This window comes from Rutilus rutilus, assembly GCF_951802725.1.
Source record: "Rutilus rutilus genome assembly, chromosome: 16".
NCBI classification, from domain to species: domain Eukaryota; kingdom Metazoa; phylum Chordata; class Actinopteri; order Cypriniformes; family Leuciscidae; genus Rutilus; species Rutilus rutilus.
Window position 1 is genome coordinate 7,083,784 of NC_140224.1, and position 12,234 is coordinate 7,096,017.

At 36.1% G+C, this 12,234-nt stretch overlaps 2 protein-coding genes across 4 annotated transcripts in view; one reads left to right on the forward strand and one right to left on the reverse strand.

Moving 5' to 3' along the window:
- Positions 1–503: 503 nt before the first annotated feature.
- Positions 504–6,321, reverse strand: LOC311306462 (DNA-directed RNA polymerase III subunit RPC4; the record flags this gene model as incomplete). 2 transcript variants are annotated; one of them, XM_084434875.1, is made up of 9 exons in its annotated part: positions 6,242–6,321; positions 5,738–5,912; positions 5,524–5,570; positions 4,605–4,753; positions 3,127–3,251; positions 2,934–3,036; positions 2,569–2,831; positions 2,065–2,217; positions 504–656 (listed from the first exon to the last, which is right to left on the reverse strand). In XM_084434875.1, the coding sequence occupies exons 1-9, from the start codon at positions 6,250–6,252 to the stop codon at positions 504–506; spliced, it is 1,179 nt and encodes a 392-aa protein (XP_084291001.1). In that variant the 5' UTR covers positions 6,253–6,321. The 2 variants fall into 2 exon arrangements, with proteins under 2 accessions (XP_084291001.1, XP_084291002.1); XM_084434876.1 differs by lacking the exon at positions 504–656 and adding an exon at positions 1,319–1,486.
- Positions 6,322–7,172: 851 nt separating this feature from the next.
- Positions 7,173–12,234, forward strand: part of bicc1 (BicC family RNA binding protein 1) — a 102,022-nt gene continuing 96,960 nt past the window's right edge. For both annotated transcript variants that reach the window (XM_084434879.1, XM_084434880.1), the window contains exon 1: positions 7,173–7,484. In XM_084434879.1, the coding sequence (XP_084291005.1) occupies positions 7,292–7,484 (193 nt within the window). In that variant the 5' untranslated portion in view covers positions 7,173–7,291. The remainder of the gene's footprint in view (positions 7,485–12,234) is intronic.

Consider the following 12,234-nt stretch of genomic DNA (forward strand, 5'->3'; position numbering starts at 1 on the left):
AATGGAATAGTTCACCCCAAAGTGATAACAGTCATTTACTCCCAACCGGTATCCGTTTTATTCTGTCCAAAGGCCCGTTCACACCAAGAACGATAACTAAATAAGCGTCTACAACAATGAATTAAGTTCTGTTTATTACAAACATACTTTTTTTGTCATCTGCCACTCTAAATGCTAGAGTTTTTTAAAGTAGGATGGATTCTGTATATCTTTATCATTATAGTTCATGGTGTGAACAGGCCTCAAAACAAATTGAGATATTTTAAATAATGTTTAAGCTGCCCTTTTCCATTCCCCCAAAATCTGTTTAATGACATGTAAATAATGACAACAATTTAGGTGAACTATCCCTTTTAAATAAAAATCAAGTGGCCTCAGAATTAGGCTGAATATTGGCTTATAATAATTGTCAGTACTTTGTAAGGACACAAAACCTCACATTTAAAACTTTTACATTTAAAAACAGTTATTTACATTATTTTAAATATTCTTGTGGGATAAAATCAGGACTTTGAAGCCGAGCAGAGATCAGATGGCAATTTGGCTTCTTGCAGTAAAGTCTCAAAATCAGGTGAACACACCAGCTTGTGTGTGATGTTTCCTAGCACAGTCATGTCCCCGGTGAGGCCCTCTGACAGCCGCACACAAACAAGTTGCTGCAGATACAAACATCATATCCCATGAAACATCTCTCATGTAAATGAGATCAGTCATACAGTCCTTCAGTAAATAAAACAGATCCAGTTGACTTCAATATCAGCTTGGCAATCCAGAATGCTACACTGGGGACAACAATTATTGGGACACGTACGCTGCGTCCGAAATCAAATACTTCCCTACTATATAGCATGCGAAAAACCGCATGCCTACAGAGTAGTAAGTTTGAATGCATAGGCCCTGTCCCAAATGGTACGTTTCATATGCACTTTCGGTCTTGTGTACTTACAATGGCTGCTGCATGCGCGTGTCTGTCAAGTTCATGAGACCGTAGGGTGTCCCATTTGTCATTTTAGGTTTCAGAAGGGTGCTCGCGAGTGCCCCCTTTGCGGTTGATATGCGCCTCAATGCACACTCGTAGGAAGACCGCGAGTTTCGGCGAGATTCTGAAGTGCGCATTCGATGGACACTTTATTATCCCAATGAAGCCATGGGAGAGGATTTATGAATGGCAGTAAAGCGATATAATTGACGCTGGTAGGTCACATGATGATGACAACATGGCGGATGTATAGGTCTGGATTACATTCATAGTATATAGAACATACTTTTTTACGGTCGCAAAAGTACATTCAAATTGAAATGTAGTACCTACTCAAACAGCATGCGGTTTCGGACGCACTGATAGACCCAAACAAGGGGTTGTGCGAAATCACGATTTTAGATTTTGAATGTTAAAATGTCTCCACTAGCTACCTTTGAAGAGATGGTAATATCGAGCTGCAGTGCACAGCCTATCAGCTGCAGTTCTGGCGCCCCCGTCCCAATACTGTACAACACAACGTACATTCACATCACATTTTAAGCAACGCAGCAGTATGCATTTTAAAGTCTTGCCAGTTAAACTTTTTATTCTGTCATAAGCTTTTCTGAGCGCATAACGTTACTCCTTAAGCGTACGCACACTAAAAGCCTGTCACACAACACGTGAGTACTGAACTAAGTTTTCTTTCAATTAAAGTAAATGTTGTTAAGATTGTGGATCGTGATCCTGTCTGAAAAAAAAAATTGTGATAATATTTTTGCCATATTTTGCCAAAACTATTGACCATTTTACAGGGTTCCTGCAGGTCTATAAAAGTCTTAAATTCCATTAGATCAAATATAAAGCCATAAAGTCTCAAATATTTTAAATGGTATAATAACAGTCTTAATTATATTTTCAAGAGGTCTTAAATTTGAGGACAGAAAAACAGGAATTGCGATATGGCTTAATGTAATGATTATACTTCAAAAGGCTTTGATTTAATTAAATAAATATGAGTGAGTCCCAACTGGTTTTATCTATCAATCTTTACTACATTATTTTGCTACACTGCAACTAAAATGCCAATGTTCTTAACTTACCTGTAGGAAAGAGAAGGCCGCTCCCTCTGAGACATCTAATGTAACATTTCCCATGACCAGTTGGACTTTACCAGACTTTCTAATTTGCAGTTTTCCAATCAGACCCTCAGAGAAGTCAGACAGCAAAGGTACAGCGGCTTTATCAGGCTGATCCTGAAAAATAATACATCATAGCATTAAAAGGGGACACTGAAGATAATATTAAATGCTTGAAATTGGGTGCAATTTGCCTTCAAGGGATGATTTCATGAGGAAATCATACTAAAAATATACAGAAATCAAAACCCAGTGGAAAAAAAAGAGCAGTATTGAGAGTAACACATTACAAGTAACATGCATTATGTGAAAAAAAAGAAAAGAGTGTATACTGAAGCTGAGCTGCAAACGAATAACGAATGTTTCGTTAAAAAAAGGTCAAAACCGTTTTGGAAAAACATGAAAAGTTATGGCAAAGAAAAAAAACGCTGACTCCTTCAAGAGGCATAATACAAAACGAGAACTTACCAGATTTTTTATTTGTGATGAGCGCTTGTCTTCAGTTTTGTCGTCCTTTTTGGTTTTCTCTGGGCTTGAGGTTTTAGGTTGACCAGGTATGGTATCAGGAAGTTGAATAAACAGTAGTTCTTCCTGATCTGAAACACTTAGCTGCTGGAAAAGTTCTCCAACCGTTGGTTGTTGCGGGAATGCAGATGTTCCCCTCAATGGCAGCGGGTATTTCTGCTCAGCTCTGGGTGATTTCAGTACATTATCAGATGCTCTCTCTTTAACTGCAAAAATGTCTTGGATTCAGTTCTTTACTGTAAGTAGCATGAAAACAATTTAACTGGCAATAAAACATAAAATTACTGCTAGCATAAACTGTAACTTACATGAACTAGCTGCCTCTGTTGACAAAAATGAGCATGACTGATGGAGTGGAAGTCTGATCGGTCTTTGTTTAGGATCATTTTTTAATCCAGGATCATCCAAAAACTGCTCAGAAAAAAAAATAAACATTAATATACTATTGATTACCTTTCAAGACCTTTCAAGATGATAAAGGGTCATTGTGACTTGGCTTACATCATCTCGTTGGAGTTTTTGTAAAATTTCATTATCATCATCCGCAGTATTGTTCTTTTCCTTTTTAATGCATTTTGTGACCAGTGCAGGATCACAGCCATCCAGGTTAGAGCTGCACCAATTACCTGCAAGATCAGACATTTGAAATTTGATTTGGTATTTAATATTCATTTTACCACTTCAAGGCTGTGGGGGGGTGTAATAAGAACAAATACACTCATTACAAGCATAGGTAATAAAACAATATAACAAAGTTACAAATAAAGTCAAGTCTAAATGTAATATTCAGGTACAGACATGTAATAATTCAGCCTAAATGTAAAATAGTGTATTTAAACAATAATGTATAAAATAGATGAATCTTTGTTTAAGCTGTGTTTTGTTGTTTGACTAACATTAATGACATAAACAGCAGCAGGTATTTATAGGTTGCTGTCACTTTAAGGCCGAATGCACGGATCCAAGGTGATGATACACAGCAGATTTCTTTCTCAACTGTTTACGTTCACTGAAGACATAACCAACTGTGTTTTTTGAGAATACATGCAGAGACTGGTATTTTGACAATTTTGTGTTAATGTGTTTTCGGTGAATTCGGTGTTTGCGCTAATTGAAAGTATGGCTGTAAAGCACGATCTAGCACACTTTGACCATTTTGAAGTGAGCACTCTGCACAGCTCAGCTTGAATAGGACAAGAATTATATGCAGCTTGTAAATACCACACTTCAACATAATTTTCCAGACTAGGTTCAGTACTGGGAAGTGGTAAGAGATAAACAGTCTGCGGTCACGTTTTCACGGCCTGGCTTATGCCGAAGGTCATAGGTAAATGCCATCAGCCTAGCTGACCATCTGGCTATGCGCATACCTGCTCTGCCTTGGCTCTTAGATGACAGGAGAGCGATCAGTGAGCTATGATCAGTCCGCAGTGTGAAGTGTAGGTCCTCCATCTCTCTGTGTCCCACACACATACTAATGTTTCTATTTCTACCGTGGAACATTTCATTTCTGCTGAGGTAAGAGCGCGGGATGCAGATGCACCTGTTCTTTCTTAACAAACACCAGGCATTCAAACGTAAGATAACATGACAGCGTTTATTCTGTTAGTTTGCTTACTCTGAGGCACAAGTAATTTGTGATGTATGAAAAAAGAGCCACAGTTGACAGTTATATTATAGATACTTTGTGCCAATTTCCAGTTTCGTCACTTATTTTGTATTCTTGAACATATGGATTAAAGCGCTGTTTTTCCGAATGCTTTTATGCGATATTCCAGTTTTGCGCACAAGTTAAAGTCACAGCTTTGGATGGAAACATACTTCATGGCAAGGAATGAAAAACTTAATTTTATGATGGATAATGAAAAAAACAAAAAAAAACATGGGAGAAACCAGGCAACACCAGGAGGCCAGTTCTCCTCTGGCTCTACAGTCCAAATATAATGTCAATAATTGTGTGATTTAAAAGTGTGCTTTACCTGGTTTCCTGTAGGTGTCTGCAGGACCCTGCTCAAAAATAGAGTGAGACTGAATAGTCTGAGGTTTTTCTCGTCGCTGTCTCTCTCTTTGTCTGTCTTCCCTCTCTCTTCTCGTTCTCTTTGGTGCAGTGCGAGTCTCCTCATGTAACCTCCAGAAAACAAGAGTTCACATTGACAACCACCTGTCATTTACTTTCAAACAGAGTTGCAGATGTGTCAATACTTTGAAATGAATCTGTTAGTTAAATGAAAACAGGGTTATAATTATATATATATATAACAGGGTTATAACAAGGTTATAATAATTATGAAGTTTCAATGAACTGATTGAAAACTCTGATTCAACATCATTACCTTAAAAATGTTAAGTCAATACAGTATTGTATATATGCATACTAGGGGTGTAACAATATCGATGCACTGATGATATGTATCGATGCAATGCGTAAAAATCGATGTACATTTTTATAAATATATAAGATATACTAGAAGACTCGATTGACTGTTATAAAATGTCAAATTGATCCAATGTGCTACTTGATCTTTATTCCTCATTATTCATTTTTCTATGTTATTTAAAAAAACGTATTTTTTTTATTAACTGTTCATGTTATATTTTGGTTGCATTTGTGAGTTAATACAATGTAATATTGCAATTATCAATATATCTATCACAAGCTCCTGAATCTAATCAAATCGCAATCATATAACGACAAGTTTAGAGCAAATTCTGCATCGCCGGCTAAGAGAATAAATGTCAGATCGTATGATGGAAAGTCCAACTTACTCCCCTAATATATACGTGTACTTAAAAAAAGCATTTTTTTTGCACTTTAGTAGCCGTAGTTACAAGATGTCTGCCTCCCAACTATAAAACATAAGTACTACAAATAAAGTTAATGATGTTGAAAATACTTACTCATCTTTAGTTTTGCGAACAGAGTGAACATTTGGTACAAAGGTTTTCTGTGGGGGGGAAATACTCAGTGAGTCAAGTGTAAAGTTTGTAGATATGAGCATTCTTTTAATGTTGAACTGAACATGCTGTATCTATTGATGCAATATATTTTGCATTAAAAAAGTAGCACAAAAACCACAATTGATACAGAACCATTGACATTAGAGGGTGGGACCTTTTTATATCCACCCAGGGTCAGATCTCTGGAGCGCAAAGAGGTCAGTCTGCCTGGCGGAGGGGGATTCAGTGATATTCGGGATGGCAGTCCTCTACCCACAGCAAATGATGCTCTGAAAGCAGCAGATGAGTTCCCCTCTCCATCCCTACCCCCATCTCCCTGTTCAGACATCCTGCCACAACCCAGAAACACTTACTGAAAACACCATGCCTAAACATTTGTATTGGGCATCATACATGATTACTCAGACTGATAAAATGGTACAAAGTGCGTCAGACGGTAATGGGTGTTATATAAAACAAACGCTCATGTAAACACAGCTGCTGCGCGCTCACTGACAATACACTTAAAGACGCGCGCGCCTCCATTTTGATAGCAAACTAAGCTAACAACACTAAGTCTTTAATACCACGTAATATAATTTGCATTGCCAGATTTGGAATAAAGAAAGGAATACGGCTTCCTTGGGTACATCTAAGTGAAAATAAAGACAGTACGTACTTGAAATTCATATCTTTAAAATCCGTCCAGCTGAAAGCTACATCCTTGCAGAAGCATCATGGGTCACGTGATCCGGATTCAGAAAGTAAATATAGGCATCAAGTCACAAAAGGCAATTTTATTGTATTATATACTGATATTTTACGATATTATTGAATTATTTATTTGAATGTAAAATGTATTTATAGTCTAAACTTATCTCAGGTCTTTTACGGTGTTACAATTGTCTTATTGTTAAACTGTAAAATAATTATATTGTATAAATTTATAAAATATAATTATTTTACAGTTATACTGTTTATAATAAACTTACTGTATTATTTATATTCTATTATAATAGGCTCAGTTGTTTATATACTGTGGTTATTTTATTTACATTACATTATTGAATAAATAATTAATATTTAATTCATTTATACATGTAAAATGTTTAGTCAATATTTATCTCATATGGTCTTAAATGGTGTCATGTCTTATTAAAATCTAAACTGTATTTTACAACTTCTGTTTACTATATTATAATATTTATATTACATTGTTATTATGTTGTTTTTTGTTGTTGTTTTTTACGTCCCCAGTGTTAATAATAATAAAATACAAACATAAAGATAACAATATGATTTATTTCGTTTTAAATGTTTTATTATTAAGACTATTTTAAATAGTTTTCTCTCTGTTCATTTGTTTTGGACAGTTGCACCATATATAGGCCTATATTATATTAAAGTTAATATTTGTAATCACTGTATGTGTCTCAAAACGTGAACTGCTTCCCCAGACAGCATTTTGGGCACACGTGAAGCATTTTTGGGGCATCATGGGTTGAGCTGAGCTGACTCTGAACCGGCTCGCAACATTTTAGAACCCACAGACCCCCTTCTGGCTCATATTGAACAAAGGGCGGCGCTCAACTTTTGCCTTCCCTCACTTTATACTCCTCCGGTCAATGTAACTCACACAGAGCCCGTGGCCGCGATGACTGGCGCTCACTCTCCGCGGGAATAATCTGATCTGACGGCTGCGGAGAGTCAGCGGTGCTCTGTGAAAGTCATGGCCGCTCAGTGTGAACCCTTAAGCGGATACTTACAGCAGTCTGATCCGGGCTCCAACAGCGAGCGCAGCACTGATTCCCCTCTGCCCGTGTCTGAGGATGACTCCAGCGGACCCACGGCACCTCCGGACCCCGAGTGGACCGAGGAGAGGTTTCGAGTGGACCGGAAAAAACTGGAGATCATGTTATTAGGTAAAACTATTGTGTCCATGACAACAATCACTCATTTTTAAAAGAGTTTTGAAGAAATAAACACTCTGCAAAGTTAACTACTCAGAAGAAGGCATCATTGCTGTTAATAATTGTCTTGCTTAACTGAACAAACACTTACAAAGTAATGTAAAATCTAATGCAGCATCTGCAGAGCTGAGCCGGTTATTTTCCTCTTCTCCTTTGTTCATCTCCTGTGTATAATTCTCGCTTCCATGACAATTTTGTTTTCAGAAACATAAGTTTAAATATAGCTAGTTTAATGAAAGAGAGTCCATGCCCAGACTTTAAAAAGCCAGTTGACTAGTGAGGCTCCATCGTTCAGTTTTCAATTGCAGAGAGCTTCCAATTGTTTCAAAGAAAGTTTGTAGTATTAACTACATTTGAAAATAGACATATAAACTATGTCTTTAATGCGTATTTAAAGGATTGATGCCTCATATTAATATTTGTTTAGTTTTTCTTGTTTCTCATATGTTTATTTAATGCCTGGAATTAATTTAACTATACCTTTTCCCACTTCATTGTTGAATATTGTTGTGGAAAACATACAGAGTTGAATATATATATATATATATATATATATATATATATATATATATATCTTCTGATAGGCATTCTGAATATTTAGGTCAGTTTAGTGTAAAACCCCAATTTTTATGTAGGTACTGAGAGGACTAGGATAATATAAATATTGGCTAAAAATCTAGTAGCCTATTAACTGTGTGCGCAGTGAACAACTCAACCAATAGGGGGCAGTGTTAAAGCATCTTTGCCTTTGACATTAGTTTTAATTGTTGTTTCCCCAATTTGTCAAAGTAATTGTAAAGTGGAAATGCGGTTAACTGCTTCATAAAAGTCAAGGATGAAATTAAATGTAATTTTTGGACAATGAATTGTCATTTTTTGGCTTACGATTCAGACAGCATGTGGCTTTTGTTCAGATGATTGGCTGAAAAACAGTAGAATCCAGAACTGAGAAAAGGTAAAAATAGCATTGGCATTAGTAGAGTCGCAAAACATTAATGAATGCCACTTTTTCCATTAATCTGTTACTGTTAAATTTTTCAATTGGTGGATGAATCAAGCAGTTTATAAAAATGGTCAGGGGCTTCTCATCCACGGCTCTGTAAGGATGGTAAAATGCTCTCTGATGGTCTCTGTAATGCTTTGTCCATGTCGGGGTCATGCTTTCCGTGTTGTTTAATGGTTCTTCTGAGTGAGTTCAGAAAGGGACATCATCATCATCCTACACACGCAGAGTCTCTAGGTTCAGTTCACCACAGCAATCCTTCCTGCTGAGGTCATTCAGCATCTCCTCACAGGATTTTACATTGTATTTGATCAACCTGCTTGCTGCACCCAAAAATGAAAATTCGGTCATTAATTACTCACCCTCATGTCATTCCAAAACCGTAAGACTTTGATTCATCTTCGGAAAACAAATGAAGTCTTTGTCCCTCCGTTGACAGCTGTAATTGCTTCAAAAAGTTCATAAAGAGATCGTAAAACTAATCCATATGAATTGAGTTGGTTTTAGTCGGAAGAGACTCGATCGCTTTATATTATGAACGGATTGAATATAGGCTTTCATTTTTGGGTGAACTAACCCTTTAAAGATTAGGATTCTTCTAGAAGATGCACAGAGAAGCTCATGTAAATTATGAGATTTATTTGCCAAACTAAATGATTGGAACTTAGCATTAGATAATACATATCATACAACTAAAGTTCAAACATTAAGTGACCTTGTGTTATCCAAAACAATTATATTGTAATCCATAGAAGTAGAAAGCACTTTTATTGTGAGAAAAAAAAAATATGGATGCATATTGCATACTTCATTGGCAGCTGTTACAAGATATAGTGTAATTTTGTTGAAGAAGGACGCAACGGTTGTTAATCGAGTTCAACCTTCATGTTTAAAATCTGTGAACTCATCTATGCATGTTTTCAGAAATGTTAGCATCACAGGTGTGCGCTCCAAAAGCACTTACTCCATCAGATATAATGAGCAGTTAAGCAACATTCAAGAATGCTTTTATGAATCTTATTATGCCTCTTGGATGGGAAGAACCATTAATCATTTCATTTTATAACTATTTTAGCTGGCTCAAGTGGACGAAATACGCTGTCAAAATGGAATTCTTTAGAATGAATCACACAAAGGAGGCCTGAATTTATTTTCTGTTCCAGATGTGTATTCATTTTTTTTGAATTTGTGTAGATTATGTTGAGCAGGAATGCGTCCATAGATGACTCTGTCTCTGTTTAATCTTATGTCCACTGCACTATACTGTGTCAAAATGATGTATGCTTCTATGCCTGAAGATCAGCGCCCAAATAATGTAATGTACAGTCTGTTGAAAAATCTAGTGAGCTGCCTATACGTAGGCAGAATTTCAATGCATCATAGGCTCCCAACACTAAAGCTGTTCCAAAAAGTGCTAATCTTAATTATTTGGAATGTATGGAAGCTTGCTGGAAGTATAACTCGCAATTTGGACTTAATAATTAGCAATTGTGATTTTATATCTCACAATTTGGAGGAAAAAAGTCAGAATTGCAGATTCGCAGTTATTTTTCTTTTTTATTCCGCGGTGGAAACAAGCTCCCATAGGAATGCATGAATATATTCTAACAATATTTGTTGTTAGAATAATATATATTCTAAAAATATAAGTTTATATATATATATTTATATATATATATATATAGGATATATTTAATCGTGCTTGCTTGCTTCTCCAATTTGTACATCGTCTTTGCATCGCCTTCCTTTTGATCCTAACTTGGATGAACTGTATTTGTACATACATTTTTTTCTACAACAAGTTCATGACCCCTTTAATAGCACTGTTAAATGCAATCTTTAGCAGATATCAAAATGAATGTTCATTTTTTAAACCATAGCCTACATTACAATTTTGTGACTCCCAAATGCACTTGCATTTAAAATCGATTGATTTTAGTATTTAGTGTTTTATATTTTATTTATTGAGACAAAATATTATTGAATTTTAATCTGTTCCATTTATCAGTAATTGATTATAATATGAAAATAATTACTGTTCAGTTGGTATTGGTCAGAATTTCAATATCGGTGCATTCGTATTAATTATGTTGACTGCTGAGATACTTTCTGTTGAATGATGAAGTGAGAAAATTCAAAATGTGTGTGCAATGTACATTACATGCATGTATTTAGCAGAAGCTTTTATCCAAAGTGACTTAGAAGAAGAACAAAGCATTCATCAAAGAGCATAGTAACCCACTAGATTTTCATATAAAGAGCTATAAATGTTAATAATATCATTGGTCATTGTTTAGTAGCTCATTACTAAATTAGTCGCTGTGCAACTTAACTGAATTTGATTTATTTTTTATGAATCAAGATATTTTGTCTCTGATTCTTGTGACATATCCTGCTTTATTTACTCTGAGACCAAATTGCAAAAAGGCTCATGGACACCAACTGGGATTGATTCAGATTTGGGAGCAGTCAAAGGCTATGATCACACTGTTCGTTTTTGGGATTGTGAGTCTCGAAATGTCCCGTTCAAGCAGAAACTTACAGTGGCGTCTCGAACACTGTCTGTAATCGTTCATGTTGAACAATTCTCTTACCAGTAACCAATGGCGGCTGTAGCCAAAGTAATATTAAAGACGGTGACATCCATAAAACTGAAAAGTGTTATCACTTTTGATGTTACAAGAGTCCAATCGAGTCATCAATCTTCATTAACTGACAGCAGCTTGACAGACAACAGTCCAGTCCAGTTTGTTCACACAGTGCTGGTTTTCAGAAAATGTGGTTGTGAAATGTCCTGAAAATTTACGGGTGTGAGTTTGATTATAGCTATAATAACCGAACTGTGTGTGAACAGAACCGTATTAGGACTCAAATACAGGACTGACGACCGTATTCTACTGCTGTGTGAACATGGCCAAAGTGTTCAGGATATACCATAGGAATGCAGTGCTGATGTTGAAAGCCCTCTTCATGGGTCAAGTTAAGTGTCTAGCAGTCAATGATTGCGTAGATTTTAGGTAATTGTTTATTTTTCCAATTTCTTAACTTTCTAGATAGTGTTTGCACAATTAAGGAGTAGTACTGTCTGTCCAGTCTACATCAAGGGCTTTGGGTTTTTCCAAATTTCCAAAGCCCAGATTGTTTTTCATTACATGTCTTAGATGAGATGGAAACAGTTTTTCTTCCCAAATCTTGGCAGGGGATTTGCAAAAGTACCCTTGCAAAAGAAATTCCCAAACAAGTTTACATGACATCTCAACGTCTTTGATCACCGTAGGTCAGACTCGGGCACCGAAGTGAACTAGCAGTCTGTTTAAGATTCCAAACAGGAAGGGATCAAATGGCTTGTTTAATAAGCATAACTCTTATCATCACAGATGGGTTTGATCCATTCTGGAGAGCCCAAATAATACATGGTTGCTGCCTGGTGATTTTGTAAAGCACTTCAGTTTTCATAGCGTGTTTATAATGTGGAAAATAGGTGAACTTTCTTCAACCAAAGAAAGGTGGTTTGGCTTTGGAGTTATTTTTCCCATTTTAAAGACTTCTGTTTACTAAGACAATGATTTATTTACTAAGTATCCTTGCTTTCTATATTCCTAGTAAACTGAGACACAAAACTGACCTTCTATTTATGGAGATATAAAGAGTACATTCTGGAACTGCTTGTGTTTTAAAAGTGTACTTTGGCTATCTGCG